Source organism: Diabrotica virgifera, chromosome 4, assembly GCF_917563875.1.
Source record: "Diabrotica virgifera virgifera chromosome 4, PGI_DIABVI_V3a".
In the NCBI taxonomy this organism is placed as follows: Eukaryota; Metazoa; Arthropoda; class Insecta; order Coleoptera; family Chrysomelidae; genus Diabrotica; species Diabrotica virgifera.
The window spans coordinates 15,087,682-15,111,999 of NC_065446.1; the positions used below are offsets into that span (position 1 = coordinate 15,087,682).

General features: G+C 31.7%; 1 protein-coding gene across 4 annotated transcripts in view; it reads right to left on the reverse strand.

Annotated features, from left to right (window-relative positions):
* LOC114339639 (serine-rich adhesin for platelets) overlaps positions 1-24,318 on the reverse strand; it is a 1,513,912-nt gene that overhangs the window by 603,285 nt on the left and 886,309 nt on the right. For all 4 annotated transcript variants that reach the window (XM_028290316.2, XM_028290307.2, XM_028290298.2 and 1 more), the window contains one exon: positions 1,243-1,498. In XM_028290316.2, coding sequence (XP_028146117.2) covers positions 1,243-1,498 — 256 coding nt within the window. The remainder of the gene's footprint in view (positions 1-1,242; positions 1,499-24,318) is intronic.

The window sequence follows — 24,318 nt, forward strand, 5'->3', positions numbered from 1 at the left end:
TTATTAAATGACTAGAACAGTATTACATCGCTAGACAAATTACAGATGTAAATATTAAAACAGCTATATTGTTATACAGCCTTTCAGAAGAAGCTTATATTTTGTTGTCAGATTTATCAGTGCCTAAAAAACCTGAAGAATATGAATTCAATGTCATTGTAAAACTTGTAGATAGCTATTATAATATTGGTATGGGTTAAAAAAGCAAATATTTCCCGAATTTTAGGTAGAAGAGCATATTTGGAAAATACGTTAGGTAGTAAACTTACGTGGAAAAGACATTGTAATCAAATTAAAATAGTTTATATTATTAATTTAGAAGGTATTACATTTGCTGAGACTATGTATGGTAGGGCAGGGGAAAATAATATTATTCAAAATAACGAGGAAAATGTTATCCAAACTGCTACAAACTCAACAGATAATCTAAGTGGGGAGCCCCAGGTAGACTCTCAAAATAATAGTGATGTTATCCAAGAGGCAGATATCCCACATAACAAGAGTTAGAAAAGAACCAGAACATTTTGGATTCGAAATGTAATATTTAGAAGTTTTAGTTTTGTGTAGTCATAAGTAGAATTTTAGGATGGGGTGATGTAATGTATTGACCATATTATGTAATATAAGCCCCACTCGCGGCGCTCATGTGTATTTATTGGATTCTATTTTAGTTAGTTTCACAGGTAAAATAATCACTTAGTCTTGTTTAGTATGTAGACAAATTATAAAGGTGAATTCTGGACTTACAAGTGTTTATGTACCAAATATTACACCAAGCCTGTGTGGTTAACGGCGCATTACACATTACATGGCTAATCGTTCTGATCTATTAGAAACTTTCACAGCTAACAAAAAAAAATGGTAACTTTTATTGAGGCAGAACTAAGCTTATTGCATATGCATCAAGATTATTAAAGAATACTGAGAAAACGTGTGCTCAGATTGAGGAAGAGGCACTAGATTTAACATGGACTATGGATAAGTTTTTATAATTATGTTATCGGGTTACCATCAGTTAACAGTTAACACAAATTAAGAAAAGCAAGAAACGGAAGAAAAATCATCCACAAATTAAGAAATGAACACTTAAAAGTGTTCATTTATGTTCAGATCTGAATCTTTTTAGTAGTATCACAACAGCAAAATATTTATACTACGGTATTTTCGATCAATCTACCTCATCCCATAACGAACATGTCCAAATATGAAAGCAAATAGACGGTTTCTTTATGTCACCCTTACCTGAAGTAGCTGTTCCCGAGCCAAGCAGTACGTCGATGCCCTCAGATAGGATATCGGTGTCCTGATATGAAATGGAGAACGAGGCGTCATCTTGCAGCTTAGCTAGCATTGCTGCCAGACTGTTTTTGTCGAGATCGTCAGGTTCCTTGAGCTGCAGAGTGACATTGCCATCAGATGCTGTACTATACATAAACACAGCATGGCCTCCCGTGTAAGGTTGTAAAGGAAGACGGACGCCTGCCAGCTCATGTATACCCTGTAAAGAAGATACTTGATAAAAATATATACTTAATTGATTGAAAAGTTATGTCTGTCTTTTTTATTTTTTCATTTTATATTTATGTTTTAGATATACCAAAAAATAGCTGATTGCTAATGACAATAATCAAATTTTTTAAACGGTCTGCGGGCAAAGTTAAACAACCTAAGAATCTGTGACTGTAGAGTAGGGAGGGTCAGTCAAATCCCACAGCACTAAGGCCACAATTGACCCATTGTGTGTCCTCCCACAAAGTGATTATAGCCATTATGATATCCAACCTCCGATAGGAGATGGAACTTAAAGAAGAAGAAGAAGCATCTCCCAAGGGGTTGTCGTTCTTACCTCATTGTCCATCCTGCTATTTCTAGGAAGGTGGACACATCACCAAGGATCATCTCCCCTATGTCAGCATGTGTAGGTCAAGACTCGCCGACCGCATTCTCTCGTATTGACGATAACTCCGAACATTCATGTAGGACATGCTCGACAGTTTCGTCATCTCTTTCACACTGCTTGCACAGGGTATGTCTACTAGCCCCTAAATTGCTTAGTTGACAACGACCAGTTAAAAAACCAACCTGTAAGCGTAGGTTTTTTCTGGTCATTTTCAAGTACTTTTCTGATGCTGACTTTCCAAGGCTCCATGGTATTACCTTGGCAAGTCTGCATCCTGGTCCTTCTTCCCATATTTTCACGGTTTGCGTATGGGAGTAACATTTGAAAATTTCCGCGATTGTTGCAGTTGACCAGCCAAAAAATCACCGGGTTTTAAGAGTCAGGCCTGCTGCCTTCCTAGGTAGCTGTTCAGCATGTGGATTTCCATTGTGTCCTTTAACCCACCTCAGGATGATGCCGTTGCCATCCGAAGCTTAAACTAGTAACTCATGATACTCCATTACTAGCCCTGATACGACACGTGGTCTATTCAGGGTTAGTAGCGCTTATCTGCTGTCTGTGTAGATTATTATGGTTGTACCGGCTATACCTTTCCGGACTATCTTTTTTGCGGCTATGGATATACCAGCCAGTTCAGTCTGAACTACGGTGGCATTTTTGTCCGTACCCCAATATATACTAAGGTTCAGTGAGTATATCCCACATCCTCAGCCTTCTTTCATTTTGGAGCTGTCGGTGTAGATGCAATATGCATTTGCCACGTTTGTCTCCCTATGTTGTCTTGTTTCGATTTTGTAGGGTTTGTCGAAGACAAAGGTAGGTTTGATTGAGTCACCTCCATGGTCTGCGTATAGCAGGGGTAGTGCCTCCACATCACCCCGCCAGAAACAATCTCAATTGTCCCATTTCTACATAAATGTTTGCACCTGCTGAGCGTAATCGCATAATCGTCATCAGCGGCACCTCTTTGACATATATTTTTAAAGGAGTGATGCTAATGAGCAACTCCATTGCAGCAGTTGGTGTTGGAACCTGTTATATTTAGCCAAACCATCCGCTGAATATGATTTAGTTTGTTGATCGCTGTTGCCTAAAGCACTTTTGGTGTAGATACAGGCGATCACTCTGGGCAAAAGGCCACAAGTGCGTTCGACCGTTCGCCGACACTGTTCATATGCAATATAATATGCTCTTTTAGCTCTACTACCTAAATGAGAGTACCATGTTAACTTCCTGTCAAGGATAATACGAATTTCACCGCTTAAGAGAAGTTTAGACTGTAGTTTAGAATCGTTGGGTGTATTAAGTCCGTGATCCTTCTTTTAGAGTTAAGGATATTTTTTTCTTCCAAGATACTCTTGATAATGCTATATTTCTCTTTTGAAGTTCTTTCATTCTATTCTTTTGCATTTCTGCAGCTATTTAATTTTCTATCGGTATGTATTGTGTTATTTTTGTGCACTTTGATTATACTTTTAATCTCTCCTTCACTAGGTAGTTCTATTTTTATGAAATCATCCTCTATAACCATATTTTCATTCTTATCTGTTTCTTGCCATGTCCATTCAGTAATTCACTTAAGTGTCTCTCCCATGTACCCATCACTGATTCTTTTTCAGTCGTGAGGGTTCTATATTCTTATGTTATATGTAAATTGTAATTCTGGTATTCCTTTGCAGTTTTTTTTAACTTCTGGATAACACGACTGCATTTTTTTTCTGAAATATTTCCCCTATTTCTTATATTATTTTTCCGTCAACACATAAGTACATAACTTCACGTTAATTTAGTAACTAACTCATATCATGTGTGTTGATGAAAATTCCTATTGTATCAATGGATAAATCAATGTGGAAATAAAAGTATCAGTATCAATAAAAAACAACATAAGAGTAACAGAGATGGAATTCCTAAGGTGAAGCTGTAGAGTAACAAGAAGAGAGAATAAATAATAATATAGAGATTAAGGGAAGCACGAGAGTAAACTCAGATGTAATATACTACATCGAACAGAAGAGATTAAGCTGGTACGGACATATCAAAAGAGCAGCCCAAAATCGTTGGATAAATAGAATAGCAAAGTGGAGCCCGATAGGAAAAAGGAACAGAGACTGACCCCGAAGATTTTTCAGAGATGAAGTGGACGAAGGAATGGAAAAAAGAAATCTACTGGAAAAGGCCTGGCAAAACATGAAGAACTCTAGACAACGGTTGAGTGAAAGAATACTGTGAAAACTATGGAAATCCTTAGTAAAAGTCAATGGATAGAAAAATTACTACTTTATAATATGAAGATTCAGCGAGAGAGTTCATTTGAAAATCTTATTCCTACACCTACTCCGCAATTAAAATACTACAGAAAAATATTAACTGAGTTTTCAGCTCTACGCCATTCCAACGTATTAATTATTATTTATGATTTTCTGCCTTAATTATTCAGGTAAACAATTATTATTGTATTCACAAGCTGGCCATTATTCATAATTTATGTTACTGGAGAAAGGGTTAATATAATTTCCCTGAAATTGGAGTAAACTGTAATTTAAAAGAATGAGACAGCATTTTCTGGTAAGCGTATTATAATAAACCAAAACAGATTTTATAAGACAAATAAATTTTTGTAGATTTTAAAAGAAATATAGAGCATTGTTTGGTTATTTTAATACTATATCAGTTTATAACGGCCTCTATCTCGTTAACTATAAAAGTCATTTTGAATAATTATTGTTAACATTTTTTGTAGTGAAATGTTCATTCTAAATGTTTGTATGTGACAAAATTGTTAAAAAAATAATTTTTCTTTCAACCCAGTTTTCTTGCTTTTGTATTTATTGTTCTCATAAACTAATCTGTTCAAGCATCAATGCATGTGTTATACATTTTTGAAATCAGTACAAAGAGGAGAATCTAAATATTAAATAGAAAGGTGAAAGTAATTTAAAAAAAAATTTAAGGCAGTGGGAGTGCCGACAGAAGTGAAAACTTCTTGTAGTAAATAAATTACCAGCTCAATGCTTTTTCCCCATCCAAAAAGAAGTGCTATACCTATATCATATACGCGATGCGTATGCCTCATGCTATTTATGTATACATACACGTAATTTATACACGTACAAAATTTATTTCAGCGAAGCGATGACGGTCGCAAATTCAATACTTTTTCCCCATCCAACACTCAACGAAAAAGGTACGTAATATCAATAAAAATGTTAATTCAGACAACAAACGCAATTCTTAAAATTTGTCCAATTCTTAGTTTTATTGGAACAACAAAGCGATGTTCATCAATTCATTATTTTCGTTAGTTGAGCCAATGTATTACGTTTATTGAATGGACGAACATTCATTATGTATACCATAATATCATTTTATTGATATTACGAACTCAGTTCATTGAGTCAACGAACACTATTTATTGAAACAACAACGTCGTTAATTGACCGACGAAGACCATTCGTTGTGCCAATAACAGTGTTATTTCTCCTAACGTATTTCGTTTATTTCTACAATTATTTCCGTTTATTGTTACAATTAATTCCGTTCATTGGCACAATAAATACGGTTATTCTTACAAGCAATTCTATTCATTCTTACAATCAGTTTCGTTCATTCCTACTATGAACGTATTTTATATTAATAATTACTGAATGCATTAGCCCAATGTATCATATTAATTGATTAATAATAATTTTTTAAATCCCCTTTTTTGTCCTTAACCTTTAGGACTTTACACTGTGTGATTTCTCATAATTATTTATTTTATTTATTTATAACTTATTTATTTATTTAACTTATTTATTTTTAGTACATAAGCAAAACGCTCAGACAAGTCGATTTTTAAAATTATCAAAGTATATTATAACATCAATGTTTCGAACTTTACACGATCCCTCTTCAGGTGACAGGCGTAACTTTGATTTTTTCTAATGGAAAAGTACATCATGTGACAGCTCATTTAAAAGTGTTTGAAATGGTGATTTCAAAAATGTATAACACTTATCATTTTTGAGAGCGCAGGGGCAAAATTTCGATCGAATTATTTTTAAACGCATTCATTTTTTTGGAATCCTGAGAAAACTAATAAGTATTTTTGAAAAATTTAACCGCAGAATAAAAGACTACATTATTACTGAGGGCTGAAAGTCCCTTAGAATAAACAAAAAGTTTCTTTTGAATAGTATATTTGAAATAAAAAAATCATTCTAAATTTTCTATTTTTCACTCCTGTGACTTATTAAAATAATCATTATAGAAGTTCTCAGGGACGTCAGACCCTCGATAATAATGTAATATTTTATTCTGCGTTTAAATTTTCAAAAATACTAATTTTTTTTTCATTCAGGATTCGAAAATTCATTTTAAGTTCATCTTATAAATAACATCACAAGACAATATTAAAAGTAAACACTTACAAACCTAAGACACTGACAAGTTTATTTTTAATTAGAATGTTCTCCCGTATTTACCTTATCAGAAAAAACTTACTTTTATTCAAATATAAAAAATAAGTAATATCTTATCCTTATCTTCCTTCTACTACGGACTACACTTGGAAACAAAATGCAATTATTATTCGGCACTTTCAAGGAAAAACCGTTACATTTCAAATGGTCAAGCAAAACATTTATTGTCTCAACAACCACGATTATTGACACAATTAACGCATTGATTGTGGGAATTAAAGGCAGTAGTAGATTAATTAATGCATTCGTTGGCACAACAATCAGTGTACATCTATTCAATAATCATATATTACTCTATATTAACAACATTTGTACATTGTTTGAATGAAATCTGTACGTTGTCACGATAAACCAAGGTAATTGCTTGTCATCTACGAAATCAAGAACGTGAGTTGCTGCCACAATAAACAGTATTTATTAAATATACGAAACTAAGTTATTGGCTGAATAAATTGAGTGTTATTGATTAATGTACTCTAGTTATTCTCACAATTATTATTCAATCATTGTGACAATAACCAAGTACATTCGTCAATGTCTAAAAGTTCGTTGAAACAACAAATTAAATTGTTGTGAGAACGAAATACTATTCAATAATCACTGTTAATCAATATTACGAACTAAATTTTTTTGAGAGAAGAAGTGCACAACGTCCCTAAAGAAATTTTCAATTCAAAAATTTATTTAGTCGAAGCGATGACGTTCCCTAATTTAATACTTTTTCCCCATCCAAACAGTGCACACCGTCCCTCAAGAAGTTTTCACTTCAAATTATTTATTTCTTCGAAGCGATGACGGTCGCTAATTTAATACTTTTTCCCATCAAAAAAGTGCACAACGTCCCTAAAGAAATTTTCAATTAAAAATTTATTTCGTCGAAGGGATGACGGTCGCTAATTTAATATTTTTCCCCATCCAAAAAGTGCACAACGTCCCTCAAGAAGTTTTTAGTTCAAATATTTATTTCGTCGAAGTGATGATAGTCGCGATGACGGTCGCTAAGTTAATACTTTTTCACATCCAAAAAGTGCACAACGTCCCTAAAGAAGTTTTCACTTCAAAAATTTATTTCGTCGAAGCGATGACGATCGCTAATTTAATAATTTTCCCCATCCAAAAAGTGCACAACGTCCCTCAAGAAGTTTCACTTCAAAAATTTATTTCATCGAAGCGATAACGGTCGCTAATTTAATACTTTTTTCCATCCAAAAAGTGTAAAACGCCCCTAAAGAAATTTTCGCTTCAAAAATTTATTTCGTCGAAGCGATGACGGTCGCTAGTTTAATACTTTTTTTCATCCAAAAATTGCACAATGTCCCTAAAGAAGTTTTCACTTCAAAAATTTATTTCGTCGAAGCGATGACGATCGCTAATTTAATAATTTTCCCCATCCAAAAAGTGCACAACGTCCCTCAAGAAGTTTCACTTCAAAAATTTATTTCATCGAAGCGATAACGGTCGCTAATTTAATACTTTTTTCCATCCAAAAAGTGTAAAACGCCCCTAAAGAAATTTTCGCTTCAAAAATTTATTTCGTCGAAGCGATGACGGTCGCTAGTTTAATACTTTTTTTCATCCAAAAATTGCACAATGTCCCTAAAGAAGTTTTCATTTCAAATATTTATTTCGCCTAAAAGATGACGGTCGCTGATACGTCTAAAGGTGGCAAAAAATCAATATAATATAAATTTATAGGTTTCTGTCGCTAAAGTCTCCACCTCTATTAGTTTCACCTCTTTTAATCTCATAGCTTGATATGTTTTCCATCTTTTGCGTTATTTTACCGGTTATTACCGCGCTCATACCTTCTACTTTTCTTTCTTTTTTGTTGTCTACATAAAACTTATAGACGACCAAAAAATAGTATTTTGAGTTCTTTAAAATATGATAGAGACACAATATTCATATCAAATATAAGTATAAAAAAATTACTAGATTACGCGACAATAATTTCTCCAAAAATTTATAACATTCTGACTTTTTAATATAGTTTTACAAACAAAACTTTGGTCCCTATAACGTAAATTATATTCAAATCGTTCGTTTCAGCCAAATGTTGCCCATATATCTCTTCAAACTAACAAAAAGAATAATAATATTGGAAGAACCATAAAAGTTTCTATAAAAATCTTATTTCAGCTCTATATTATTAAAGTTTGCTGGTGCACCACCGATTTTTGACAGATTAAAAGTGCCGTTTTTCAAGCTTGATATTAAAATTTAAAGAGACCACAGTCGACATTCAGATTTATGAAAGTTTTATGTCATTTCTTTTCAAGTTATGGCTGGAAGATAAAAATAAATAGTTTCCAAGAGAGCCCGAGAAAATCTTTTTGACTTATATTAAATAATGCTAGAAACATGGGGTGCGAAATTTGATAGAAGACACGGGGAAGAATAAGTAGTTACTGGAATATATTGCAAAATATGTGCTTTTAAAACTGAAACCTAGTAATTTAGGTATACACTTATAGTCTTTAATTTCAGTATATGTAGTTTTGAAATTTGAAAGCGTTTGTTTTTACTATGGATAATCATATTTAATACCATACTTTAACGTTATTACTTCTAACTCCAATAGAAATAGCCCTACTAATAAACCTATAAAACCTTTAAAATTTAGTTCTTCATACCAAAGTCTACTATACCCCATTCCACGAATATACGACCCTCTTGAATTATCGCGACAAAGAATATTTTACTGTGCAAAATATGAAGAAAGAAAGTAAATTGCAAATTATATTGTTGTTTATTGGAGTAATTATTAGAGCAAAATACTTTCGTACTTCTTATGTTGCAGACTAAAATATTCGTTGTCGCGATAACCCAAAACAGTCGTATATTCGTGGAATACACCATACCAACTATTTACAAGTAATATAATAAGAAAAAATCACATTGATACAACCAACTTCGTCTCTCCATGATTGAAGTTATACTTCTTTAGGCGCGTTGGGAGTAAATTTATATGTGCGCGAATTCATCAAAAGTCTTGGCCCTGGGCGCAGCTGAAACGTTAAACGTGCTCTGATTGGGTAATTACAATGACCTGTCAACAATTGTTCAATACGTCAGTTATGGGTAAACAAATGTTGTGTATATTAGTTTTTATTGTTGTGAGGACAGAGAAAAAAGCAAGTTTATAATTGTAGTGACTTTTTAAATAGTTTTTAAAAGCAAAAAGTACGTAATTATTTTAAATGTTTCAGTATTGTAATAAAAAATTACATAGGTACTTACCTATTTAGAAAATGTATGTACCTATCTAGTAGGTAATGCTTTGATTTACATAAATTGATTACCAACATAATTTCTTTCAACCAATCTTCATCTTATATATTGTTTTCTTACTCTATGTTTTGTTGTATTTTAATATTTTATTTCCACAAAAATCAAACTAATTTGATTAAATTCAGAACTGTCAAACAGTAAAACGTTCAGTTGGCGTATATTCGCACATGACAGGTACGTGTAGGTGGCAAAATGAGTAGAGGCTTCGACTTCAAATCCAAAGCACCCGAATAAACGCGGGTTCGAATCCCAATGCAAGTCTTTATTTTTTATTTTTTTTTTATTTTGTTTTATAAATTTTATGATTGTACCTACGCATATTTGTTATATACGCCAAATGAAAATGAAAACGCAAATGGAACAACGAGAAAGATATAACGTTCAGTGGCTCAAAGACGGAAATGAAAGTACTGAAGAATATAAGACCAAGTTAAGAGAATTATATAATATAACTTACAACACAGAAAATGCCACGATAGAAGAGCTGTGGGATAAATGCAAGTATGTATATACACAAGCAGCAAAAGAAACGATAGGAATACAAAAAAGAAGTAATAAACCATGGCTATCGAGAAGCACGTGGAAAAAAATAAACGAAAGGAAACTACTTAAATGTAAAATGCTAAAAAATGATCTAAGAGATAGGGAACAAATGAAGAGAGAATATAGAGAAAAAGATAAAGAAGTTAAAAAAGTGCGAGAAACGACAAAAGACAATATAACGAAGAACTGTTAATAGAAGCAGAAACAGCAGCAAAAAACAACGACATGGGAACTCTATATAAAACGACGAAAAAACTAAGCTCGCGCGGAAAAATGAACGTTGAGCATGTAAAAGACAAAAACGGGAAAATATTGAAGAATGAAAAGGAAATAGTTGAGAGATGGATCGAACATTTTAAAGAAGTATATGCCAACAGAATAATAGAGCACGAAATGAAAAATGAAGAAATAAAGGAAGAACTAAGCTTCACCGAATCGGAATTCACAAAAAAAGAAGTAAGTAAAGCAATACAACAGCTGAAAAGAGGGAAAGCAGCTGGAATAGATAACATTACCGCAGAACTACTGAAAGCAGATAGAGAAACATCGGAAGAAATCCTGTATGTACTAATAAACAGAATATGGCAGGAGGAGAGAATACATGATGATTGGAAAAAAGGTATAATTGTAAAGATACCCAAGAAGGGAGATCAAACGAATTGCAACAATTGGAGAGCAATAACACTACTTTCTACAGTGAGTAAAGTCATGCCAAGGATGACAGTAGAAAGAATGACAGAAACTATAGACCAGTTGTTAAGACCAAACCAAGCGGGCTTCAGAAGTAATAAAGCATGCACAGATCATATTCACACATTAAGAAACATTGTAGAACAAACAATAGAATGGCAGAGCAAAATCTATATAAATTTCATTGATTTTAGACAAGCCTTTGACCAAATTAACAGAGAAAAAATGTGGGAAATATTAAAGAGATATGGAATTCCATTAAAATACATAAGAATTATCAAAATGTTCTATGAAAATTATACCGCACAAATCATGCAAAATGGGAAACTCGCAGAACCAATCAATATAGACAGTGGAGTAAGACAGGGGGTATTCTATCTCCAACCATATTTTTGATCTTAATCGACTGGGTCATGAAGAAGGCAACGAAAAATAAAACAGGAATTAGATGGAATGCTTTCGGTCAGCTTGAAGATCTAGACTTTGCAGATGATATAGTCTGGTGTCCGAAAAAAGACAACATATGCAGAAAAAAAACAGAAAAGGTGACAAAAGCAAGAAAAATAGGTCTAGAGATTAACACAAGAAAAACCAAATTTATGAAGATAAATACGGAAAGAGAAATGGGTATATTCATTGAAGGAGAAGAAGTAGAAAATGTACAGAAGTTTTGCTATCTGGGAAGCATAATTGACGCTAGCGGTGGAATAGAAGAGGAAATTAATGGAAGGATAAATAAAGCAGAAAATGCGTTCTATATGCTGAAGAAAACATGGGAGTCCAATAAATTAACAACCAAAACCAAAATCAGGAAATTAATACAAATGTAAAGAGCATTTTGCTATATGCAGCAGAAACTTGGAAAATAGAGAAAAAGATTATACAAAAGGTTCAAATATTTGTAAATAGATGCCTTAGACGAATATTGCAAATATATTGGCCGAATCGGATAAGTAACAAGGAATTTTGGAGAAAAACTAATCAAGAGCCGATAGCCAAAACGATAAATAGACGCAAAGGGAAGTTTATTGGACACATATTAAGGAACAATGAAGATGATATTATAACCAAACAAGCCCTGGATTACCAACCAACTGGAAAAAGAAAACAAGGCAGACCAATACATCCTGGAAAAGAAATATTACCAGAGAGCTAGAAGACAATGGGTTAACATGGGAAGAAGTGGCCCTGGCCAGAAACAGAGATGAATGGAGGGGGACTGTAGAAGCCCTATGTTCCAAATTGAATCAAGAGGAGTAAAGTAAGTATATTTATTATATAATTTTTTTTCAGTTTTATAATTTCAGTTATATAATTTAGTTAACATTTTTGCCAACAATCATTGTTCGGAAATCATTTTTTTGTGGCATTTTTCAATGTGTTTGTGCGGGTTTTATTCTTTTATTTTTTTAATTTTTGGTATAGTTTTAATAAAAATGTTTGGAAAGTAGTAAGTATTAAAATTAGTTTATTATTTAAATAAAATATAAATAAACTGTTTAAAACACATATTAATTTCGTTGGAATCTATAATAGAAGTATAACTTCTTACGTGCGTGCAAAGTACACACATTCTTTTTTTTAATTAATTTTTTTTAATTTTTTTTCATTTTCCTATTTGCATTAAACATAATTCTAGTCGCATTGCACCCAATACAGCACTTAAAACTCATTGCGTTTATGAGCTTCATTAAAAAAGTGACTGTGCGGCGCAAATGCACCCCGCTGTCGTTAACGCTTCCCATAATATTTTAAAACTTATAATTTCTGAATTGTGTTTCTAGATAATTCTGTTACAATTTTACGTTCCTTTTTTTTAATACAGTCGAACCCGCTTATTGGAATAGCCTTCGTGCAAAGCAAAAGTATTCCTATAACAGGGATATTCTAATAACCGATTGGTGGCTAGTAGAAACGTTTTAAGAACTCAAATTTATATTCCTTTAACCGGAATATTATTTTAACCGGTATTCTAATAAGCGGGTTCGACTGTAGTAGGGTCATCTTGGTAGTAAAATCTATCAGATTTTATTAGAGTCGGTGCGACTTCTTATGTAGGAGGATTTATCACACTCGGAAGCCTTTGTCAGTAACTATCTCAATCGAGTCCGCCAATACACGTATAAGAATTATTTGTTTTGGTGGATTCAGTTTATATTTCAGTTTCCTCCCAAGTCTTGTTGAGTATAGTAAGTTGGTTTGTGCAAGTGACTCTTCAAGAAAATACTGACGAGGAAAGTGATAGAGAATTACTTCAATAGAGTAAATATGATGATAAACCTAAATTGATTCCTCATTATAGCATTACCAAATGAGCTGTTGACGTAGTAGACAAAATGGCACATTTTTATTAGTCTTAGGAGGGGAATTGGTGAACCGGTGTTCATACACCAAAGAAAAATACTTATAGTACCGGATTTACTGTATTGTCTGTAAAAACTGTTGCTCGCTCTATGAAAAATTTCATGTGTTTGCCTTGTTACCATAATATTTTTTTAACCCTCGTAAGCCGGTGCGGGGTGCAGATGCACCCCAGACCTCGTTTTTCTCACCTATCGTTTTTAATAATTTTTTTTAATTTTTGTCCATTTTTTTATTTGCATTAAATTCAATTCTAAATGCATTCCACCCATTACAGCATTTAAAACTCTTTGCGTTTACGTGCTTTTTTGGAAAAAATGACTGTAGGGTGCAAATGATGAAAATTTCATATCCTGAATTTGACGTTTCTGATGTTGCACCTGGAGCTAACAGAGCTACGGGACAAGGTCGGTGTTACTTATTTCAGAGAAAAAAGACCAAAAGTCCCGGCATAACTGTCTGTGTATTGTGTACAGTATTGTGTGTAAAAACTTTGTGTTGCTCACTCTGTGAAAAGTTTCATGTGTTTGTCTCGTAACGATAACATTTTTTTTAAGAAGAAATAAGTACTTTGTAAAATTATGTTTCATAGTATAATAAAAAAGTCCTAGTTATCTTCAAATCAATTTCCCCGATTTTCACATATAAAAAAATGGATATACGGATGGGGTGCAAATGTACCCGCACCGTTGTTTACGTAAGAATCTAAGCACCGCCTTACGAGGGTTAAAGAAGGAATAAGTAGGTACTCTGTCTGTAAAATTAGGTTTCATAGTATAGTAAATAGGTTCTGATTATTTTTCAAATCAATTCTCCCGTAGATATAAAAAAATGGATAATATGGACGGGGTGCAAATTTACCCCGCACCGTTCTTTTACGTAAGAATCTAGGCACCGCCTTATGATGGTTAAGAATATCAAACCATTATTACCTAAATTACCCGATCCAAATCTTATTCCCCTTACGCTTTTTTATAAATTTGAGCAATTAGGGGTAGTTTTCACCCTTCAAATTGATATTTTAAAGTGTTGAAATAGTCAATATTTATAGTTAGAGTATCACACAATCGTTATCTAATTCATCTGATCCTAATTTCACTGTTTTTAAACTTTTTTATAGATTTGAGCAATAATGGGTAGTTTTCACCCTTAAAAAATTAAAGAGCCCTTCAGCACAATATAGATTTTGAAGTAGTAGAGGGTAAGGTGAACCAAATCCCAAATTGTTATGCAAATCGGTCTATTCTGTAAAAAATTCGAGATTGTTTTCTATTTTAAGCTTCATTTCTTGTACTAAAATACTATACCATAATTTTTTATTGCCTCAGAGACGCCGTAAATCTGGCTATTTGCCCACTTGAAGCGAACTCAACAAGTGGGAAAATTGTCGCGTGTTCTAGGGCCTCATCGTGACGGGCCGTCAAGGGCTCTAATGAGCTGATTGCATATTAAAAGCAGTTCGCGTGACATTCCCTCTGAACGGCAACGCCAATGTCGTCATTTGACCAACCGAGCGGCGACACGGCAATAGCGACTGCAGTCGTTATCATTAATATCCTCACCATATTACTGCTGTTACTGTCTTTTCCCAATTAGCAAACACTGAATAAACTATCACGATAATAACGGTGGAAGTTAGCCATAAATGATTTAAAAATGTCTCTAGCAAATTACTTTTCTTGTTCGTTAATACCTACCGGAAATAATTTAAATGTGCATTACATGCTGATAATAAATTGGCTACCTTTTAATATTTTTAAAAATATTGTCAATATTTTTGAATCAAACTTTACAAATAAATATGCATTTTTGTTCAAAAACTTTTTCAAAAATTTTAATTTTTAATTTTTTTTAACAGGCACTAGTGCTTTAAAATTTTTAAGGCACTGCAGTTCGTATTGACCGTATAGGCAATTTTGATGTAATGTCAAAAAATATAAAAATGGAATGTCAGTTCAAGTAAAAGTTTTTGTAGATATTGTCTTGTAATTACGTTTGTAGAAAAAATATTGTATGATATGCGTGTTAAAAAGTACATTTTTAAGGCACTTATGTGAATTGCAGAACTCGCTATCGCTCATTCTGCAAACTTCACATGCGTACCTTAAACGTGTACTTTTATATCATAAATAACTATATTATTATTTTTTGTGGGTTACGCCTTTTGGCTGGCTTGTTTAAATATTTTGGTACGACTATTGATGAGGGTTACGCTGTAAATATCAGAATCCCCTTTATGTTGGTTGGTATTACTTATTACTGTAATGTGATATGTGTTGTGTAAAATAATAAATAATAGTAATCCTAAATATTGCTATATTACATGTATTAATATTAACCAACTAATTATTAAATATTAAACAAAATACAGAGTTGGCCAAAGAACACAGTCCACCTCGATATTTGGCAGTATTTATTAGATTATAAGGAAATGAAAAAACAGGTCGATTTTTCATCTAAGGGGACACATTTTTACGATACATACATCTGTCATTTGTCAACCCCCTTCCTTCCATTTCCCCCAACCCTTATTTTTAAATAGGGTATAGGATTCGTGTGCTACCTCATTTGAAAGGTTATTTTATTCTCTATTCAGTAATATTAACATTGACATACTTATTTATACAAGGTGTCCAAGAAAAATTATTTTGTATTGAATTAATTGACACAAAAAGAAGAATGTATGCAATTTATTTAACTCAAAATACATTCTACTACTGACAGAAAACATGTTTATTTTACAAATAAATACTGTTTTTCGATTAAATTCAATATTCAACCTACCAAGGGGCAGATGGTTGGCAGCTTGAACATTGAAATTAAGCGAAAAGCAATGTTTATTTATCAGACAACATTTTTTTCTGTTTTGTGACAGCAGTAGAATATATTTTGAATTAAATAAATTACATAAATTCTTCTTTTTGCGTCAATTAATTTGATTAATTTTTTTTTGTGGCACACCCTGTATAAATAATTATGTCTTTATTACTGAATAGAGAATTGAATAACCTTTTAAATAAGCTAGCTAGGACGTGGAAAGGAGGGGTTGACAAATGACAAATGTATGTACGGCAAAAATGTGTCCCCCTTAGATTAAAAATAGACCTGTTTCGTAATTTTTTTAAAATCTAATAAATACTGCCAAATATCGAGGTGTATTGTTTTCTTTGGTCCACTCTGTATACAAAAATTAGTCATAATTAGAGCTCGGGAAATATGCAAAATGCATATTAAGTGCATATTTGCATATTTTGGATAAATTTTATAAGTGCATATGCAATTATTAAAAGTTCATATTTTGAGTTATTTATGAAAAACCGCTTTAAAACATGCATTTTTTACGAAAAATTAAAATTTTTTACCTTTGATAACTTAAAAATTATTGATTTATTTTAATAAATTTATATAACAAATTTTCCTTAGAATTTGTCCCTCTATCATTTGTGGGGTTATTTTGAATAAAGTAATTTTCGCCCCTGAATAGGGGGTGGCATCCACCCCCAGGGTAAAAGCGCAAGTTGGCACTATTTCACTCTTGTTTATTGAGGTATCGTCTAACCATTCACCAATTTTCGTGAAAATCGATGGAGGTTGACTGAAATCGAAGGTAATAGTTGATTTTTACATTCAGTGACGGCCCTATAGAAAGGAAATTGCAATTCAATAATCGAAATGCACATATTTTGCAAGCTCATAAATTAGTAAACGATATGTAGTCGCAAAATAATAATTTTTTAAAATTTATAAGTACAATTCTCTCTTGAGCGAAGATGGGGAGGTTTTCTTGCGAAGGGGTTGTAACTCAATAATCGAAATGCGCATATTTTGAAAGTTTATTTTTGGATTTTAGACGATATACGAATTATATCCTCGATACGATATATTTTAATTTTTCTCGACATTTTGCTCTTGAGTTGAATCAATTAAAGTGTTGTTCGAGGGTTCGAAGGAAATAAGCCCAAAAATCTGAACTATATCACTTCGAAAGCTATTCAAAGAAAGATCAATTCAATATCTCTTTTTTTAAGTAGTGGGAGGGGGGCTGCCCCCACAAAAATATTAAATTTCTGCCCAGTGTAACGGGTCCGAAATGTTTAATCTACGGTATATGAAATCTCATAAATAGCTCGTAATTTAGCGCTATTTCGTATCTTAATCTCTACGGGGGGCCAGCTCAACAGGGGTGAAATATAAAGAATTTTTTCCGAGTATAAAAAATTATTATCAAATAGACGGCACAGTTTTTCTCTAGAAAATTTAGAAAAACATTCAATAATAGTACATGTAGGTATATAGTTTTAACTTTAATAATAATATAATAAAGAATGATGATGATGAATATAAAGAATACATGAATACATATAATGATGTAGTTATTTCAATAAATATTTTTGTGACTAGCATAAAATAAATTAAATATTTTCAATACAAAGATTGCTGCGTTTTTTTATATGCATTAAATGCATAAAAGCATATTCTAGTGTATGTTTCAACTGTTTCTTGTGCATATTTGTATGCATATTTTAGGGTTTTTTAAGTGCATATTTCCCGAGCTCTAGTCATAATCATCAGTTTCAGCAAGTTCATCTGGCTCCGAAGTGTCTGATCTCATTTTGATATATTCTTCCTGGTACGGATTTGGAATAACATTATTTTTAATTAGTTCTTTAGATTCCCGTATTTTTTTAGATTATTATTATTATTCCGGTTATTTATAGCGTTCTTCGCCTTCTGGTTCCCAGTTTTTTTTTAGATGCCAATTTTAATTCCTCGTTGTATAGCGGTACCAGTGAAGGTGAAGTAATGGTTGATCGCCTTGTCTTCTGCCCTTTCACACAAATTCTTATTTATTCACTTTCCGGATCTAATGATGCTTTTGATATATCCGTGGAAGAATTTTGTTCAGGTGATACCAAGGAAAAGATAGGCTTACGCCAATTATCCGGTACGTGATATTAGCTGTTCTGGGTTACGCCGTGAAGGTTACGCCAAATGTTGGGATGAAATTGTGAAACCGACAAATGTACATTATTTCGACATTCTATAGGTGTATAGTAATAGGTGGGGTACGAATTTTGTCCGGGAGGTCTATTTCTGTTCGGTCTTTCAGAAAAACCAAAAATCTCAATTTCTAATTTTTGAGGGTTACGCCCTTTGGCCTTTACATGATCGATATTTAACCCAGGGCCGTCAGGGTTATTTGGGTTAATTTTAATACCAAGTTAAAAAAACCTGTTATTGACCAACTTGATAGGGAATAATTTTTTTACTTTTAGATTGCGTCCTTGTTATATTTCAAATATAGAGTATCTAATAATCTATTTACAATCCTGATGAAGTATGGTCGTAAAGAAAATGACGACCGATGATTTATTTTACCTGACAATAATCAGCAGTTTAATTTCTGCAGCACATTTGTCATTTATTCGATATTGTTATGTAAATGAGTAAGCATATCCGGCACTATTTCGTTTTTGTTGGAAACTATAAAGGTGGTTAAACCATCTCCATTCGAAATATTTCCAGATTAATATTCGGAAATGAAATTTGATCGCGTCCAGTAAATTACATTTATTTATTACGACATTTACGACTTTGGGAATTATTGCAAATTAATGTTGAAAAGGAGCAGTTCTGCATCATCAAATTTAAACGTGGACAATTAATCTTTGTTGCATGAATTTATTTCAGTAATTTTACAGGTAATTTCACTGCCATGAAATTCCGTCATTTTGGTATAAACATTGTAATTGTATTATCTGTGGAATTAAGCTTGTGGTAGTAATTAGAACTTAACATTAGCATTTTCTCATATTTCTGTTTTTATATAAATATTAATATAAATAAACCATAAATAAACCATGGAAAAAGTCGTGAAGAGACTAAGACTGCCATAATATCATTCAGTTCTACGGCTCAGTAGTAGTAGTCTAGTCCACTTAATATTAATGGCTTAGTAAGGTACTGAAACTGTTTTCGTGTGGCAAGTTAAATATTGTAAACATAGTTTCAAAAGTTATGCATCACCTAAAATTATGAGTTAATATCAAAATGGTGATTGATTGGTAGGGTAAAGCTTAATAGCTCCGCTGTAGTAATAGATAGCAATAAAAGTTAATAACAAAAATTTTAGCCACCTTTGAGCTTCACATTACAAAATTAGTTAGAATGTTACAGGGTGTTCAATAACACAGTGGCAGACATAAATTTTGTTTTTTTAAATGGAACACCCTATATTTTATTTTATATTCGAAATTCTCTTAACTTCTCCATCACAAAAATATAAAGTTTTGTAATGTTATACAGGGTATTTACAAAGTTATAACCAATTTTGTATGAAAATCGTAACAAAATCAACTCCCTGTATAAATAAAAATAAGCACAACAGCAATGGTTTATTCATGCGATGTTTTTTATTTATTGTCAAAATTTTTAAAAATTATTGATATTGCTAATTTTCTTTATATCAAATACTTCTTCTTCTTTAAGTACCGTGCCCAAATTTTTAGGCGTAATTAGCTTCCATAACAATTTGCCGATATGGTTCTCGATCTTGTGCGGCATGTAACAATTGATCTGCTGATAAGCCAGTCCATTGACGAAGGTTTCGGAGCCATGAATATTTCTTTCGACCAATTCCCCTTTTTCCGTCGATCTTTCCATTTAGTATTAACTGCAGCATCCTGTATCTGCTACCTCTCATTATATGCCCCAGATATTCAAGTTTTCTCTTTTTTATCATCTTCATTAAGTCACCTTCGCCTTGACCTACTCTGTTTAAGACTTCTCTGTTTGAAATGCGTTGAACCCAAGATATTCTGAGAATTCTACGATACGACCACATCTCAAAGGATTCTAATTTGTTCATCATGTTAACCTTCATGATCCAGGTTTCACATCCATATAGTAATACAGGATACACATAACATTTTAGGAACTTGATTCTTAGTTGTAAGTTCAGCTGAGAGTTGCTCAGAATAGATCTAAGTTTCATAAATGCTCCTCTTGCAATTTCTATACGAGTTTTAATTTCTTCATCCGGATTTAGTGTCTCGTTTATCCAACATCCTAGGTATTTAAAATGGTTAACTTTTGTTATCAAATACAGGGTGAGTCAAAACGCAAGTACATTATTTTCTCAGTAATGTTAAATGGAACACCCTGTGTTTTATATCATTATTGAAAAGTAACATTAACGTACTTTAATTTTTATATAACATTCCCTATGCTCAAATTGATTAGTTTTCGAGATATTTTCATTTTTCAGAGCAAATTATTTGAGGTGTCTAAATTTATCTAAAATTTTAAGTAAGCCATGACTGAATTGACAATTGAAGATTACCGATTATCAATCCCGTAATCAATGTAACACTGTAGCAAATAAAGAAATAAAAATAATTTATTAGTAATATATTTTACAAACAAAAACACAACCACTACATGCAACATTTTTGAAACAATTAAAAACTATCTTTTTATGTAAATGCAACAAATAAACAAAGAAAATTAGTAATAAATTTTACAAAAAAACACACAAACACAAAACACAATATTTTGTGAAGACAATTAAACACTACTTTTGTATGTAAATGTAACAATGTAACAAATAAAGAACGAAACATAATTTATCAGTAATACATTTTGCAAAAAAACATGTTTGAAAAAATTAGAAGCTACTTTTAATGAAATATTTTTAATATTTAATTATATAAGGTGTTCAAAATTATCTCTTTTTAACATTTAATTACATAAGGTGTTCAAAATTATCTCCTAACACATTTATGTACTCCTAAAAACGATCATTGAATGAGCTACTTACTCTACGGAGCATTTGTAAATTAACACATCGAAATACGCTTTGTATTATATTTTTGATCTCATTCCTTGTTGCTGGAGGTATTTTATAAACTTAATTATTAACGTAACCCCCAAAAAAAATCAGTCCAGTTTATTAAATTCTGGTGATTTGGGTGGCCACGCTGCGCTACTGGTCCATTGAAAAATGAAAATATCTCGAAAGCTAATAAATTTAGACATAGGAAATGTTATCTAAAAATTAAAGTACGGTAATGGTACTTTTCAATAGTGATATAAAATACAGGGTGTTCCATTTAAAATTACTGAGGAAATAATGTACTTGCGTTTTGACTCACCCTGTATTTTATATAAAGAAAATTAGCAATCTCGACCATTCTTGAAAATTTTGACAATACGTTTAAAAATATGGCATTAATAAACCATTGTTGTTTTGCTTATTTTTATTTATACAGGGAGTTGAACTTGTTACGATTTTCATATAAAATTGGTTATAACTTTGTAGATACCCTGTATAACATAACAAACCTTTATATTTTTGTGATGGAGAAGTTAACAGAATTTCGAATTTAAAATAAAATATAGGGTGTTCCATTTAAAAAAAAGTTTGGTCTGCCACTGTGTTATCGAACACCCTGTAACATTCTAACTAATTTTGTAATGTGAAGCTCAAAGGTGGCTAAAATTTTTGTTATTAACTTTTATTGCTATCGATTACTATAGCGGAGCTATTGAGCTTTACTCTACTAATCAATCACCCTGTATAGCTGCCTAACAACTTTTGATTATACGTAATAACTAGACTTAGGCAAATATGCAAATAAAAACATATGGAATATGCGCATAAATATGCAGTATTTTATACAAAAATATGCATGTTTATCTAGAAAATATGCATATAAAAATAAAAATATATAATTGCATATATTTAAACAACTCAGAAAGTATTATCCGTTTTATTTACAAACATAAAAGTAAGCAAAAGAACTATGAAAAATTGAATTCTTCATTTCATTCACGTATGTTTCGTCTTTCAAACTACTAAAGAAATGAATTTAAAATATCTTCATAACTTACAGTAATTAATATTTTTTTTTATTTTGCAAACTAGGCTTAGTTATTTAACTATTTAAGTATTTTAACAAATAAATGATATTATTTCGAATTGTGCTAACACTAAATGATTAAATGCTGTTTAAATTTTTTTAACAAAAACTTATGGCTTCTGAGTAGGTACATATTAAAATATATTTTTTAAATGAAAAAACTTATTTCTACACCAACCGATGTACTGGGGCATTTTTCAAATTTACGGTAATCTTTGCTTTCACATTAAATTGTCCCTAAGAGTGTCCATCCTAGTACCTACTTGAATTAAGTACTTCAGAAAGGACCTGGTAACTATTTTCATAACAATTAAAATCAGGAATCTTGAAAATATCAAGATAATATGACTGTGAGAGCAGGAAGGTCCCCCTAATATGTACAGGAGATTCTTGGTTTTTGTTTGTTTATCTAACAAAAAATACTACGAGCCTAAATCTAAGCAGACAACTAAATGTTATTGTACGAGAAAACAATATTAAGCGACTTTTCAGTACATTATTGAATGATTAAAATTTTTTAGATCCTATTATTTCATCACAAGAAATTTAAAGAATTCCTGAGAAAATAAAAAATATATCGATTTATTGCAAACTTGCCTTGTGTCAGCACATATTAGAAAATATTCTCGTATAAAATAATATAACACACAAATTACGTAGTACTTCCAGTTTTACCACAAATTGAGCAGTAAACTTTATCCTTATCCGTAGATGTAGGTTTTATCCAAGTTTGAAGCAGTGTTTATTTTCGGTAGTTTCAAATTGCACTTCCTTCACAATATTATTACAAAGACAGGTGTTACCGGTTCCAATTTTACAACATAATTGATTTCTAAAACACCATCACAATAAAAGTTTTTACCTAGAGGTATAAACTAGCAGATTTTGGAACCCTTATTCAAGGACAAAACTACAATAAATATCTAGAGATATTGAAACAAAATTAAATATTCTGATTTCCAAACTCTTGATTTCTTTGATGAACATCTATACAACTAAAATTTCAAGTTATATGCACTTTATGCACACTTTTAAAGAAATATGCAAAATTTGACATTTTTGCATATTTTATGCATAATATGCAAAATATGCAATTTGCATATTTGCCTAAGTCTAGTAATAACAAAGTATTATTTAATATTTTTTGAAAACTACTTCGGTAATGGAAATCATATTATGTCAAACAACTGCGTTTTGTAATGTATTTTTCATTACAATTAATTATTGTTATTTTAGGGAACATAGCTTAATCACCGTGACCTTGTCAATTCTGATAATTCTACCAAATTTACGAATTCTGAAGGTAGATTTCGATCCAAGGTCCGTGTAGTCAGGATCGAAAAATACTCATTTGTAACCATTTTGTTCTAATTTTACAATATCTTGAGTTTAAATTATTGGATTAAAGTATAGTAGCCATTGTGTTTGTTTTTTTTAACAAATTGTATTTGAAAACAATTTTATCTCTTTACGTTTATGAGCTATTAAATTGTTTGTAACAATATTTTGACTGGATCGAAATCAATCCTGGAAATTCATAATCAGCAGCAAAAAAAAATTTGGTGGCTGGAATCATTTTTGTAGTAAGTAGTACTTACTGTTGTACTGTTGTACTTATAGTACTTATCGTTTATTTAAAAAGGCAATAGTTGTCTAAATAAAACTAATAATAAAATTAATAATTGTTTCGTTAATTTCTTAAAGCCGATGAATAAATAAACTTCCCTTTATATGTACTGTTTTTATCAATAGTAAATGTTGTTTTCATATTTGACTTTTGCATTTTTGATTTCAACCTTCCTAAACTGATTGCATGTTATCGGTACATTATTCTGGCACTGGGGGCGTAATAAACTAAACAACCACTATTGACTTCACGGATTGTTTGAGTTTAATTGATCATTTCTGATTTGGGTAGGTCGAGTGAGGAGAATTAAAGCCTACAAAATATATTTTACTACATATACAAGTAGGATCATTTAATTTTAGTTGTTGACTATAAAATTAATGTGTTAGAGGACTTCACTACTGGTGTTTAAAAAAAGAAAATTTGATATTTCTCATGTTTAGAGAAGTAGGTGGAATGATAGAAGAAAATAAGCATATTTGGACGAGTTTGAAAATTACACCATATCTCATCTTAATAAAA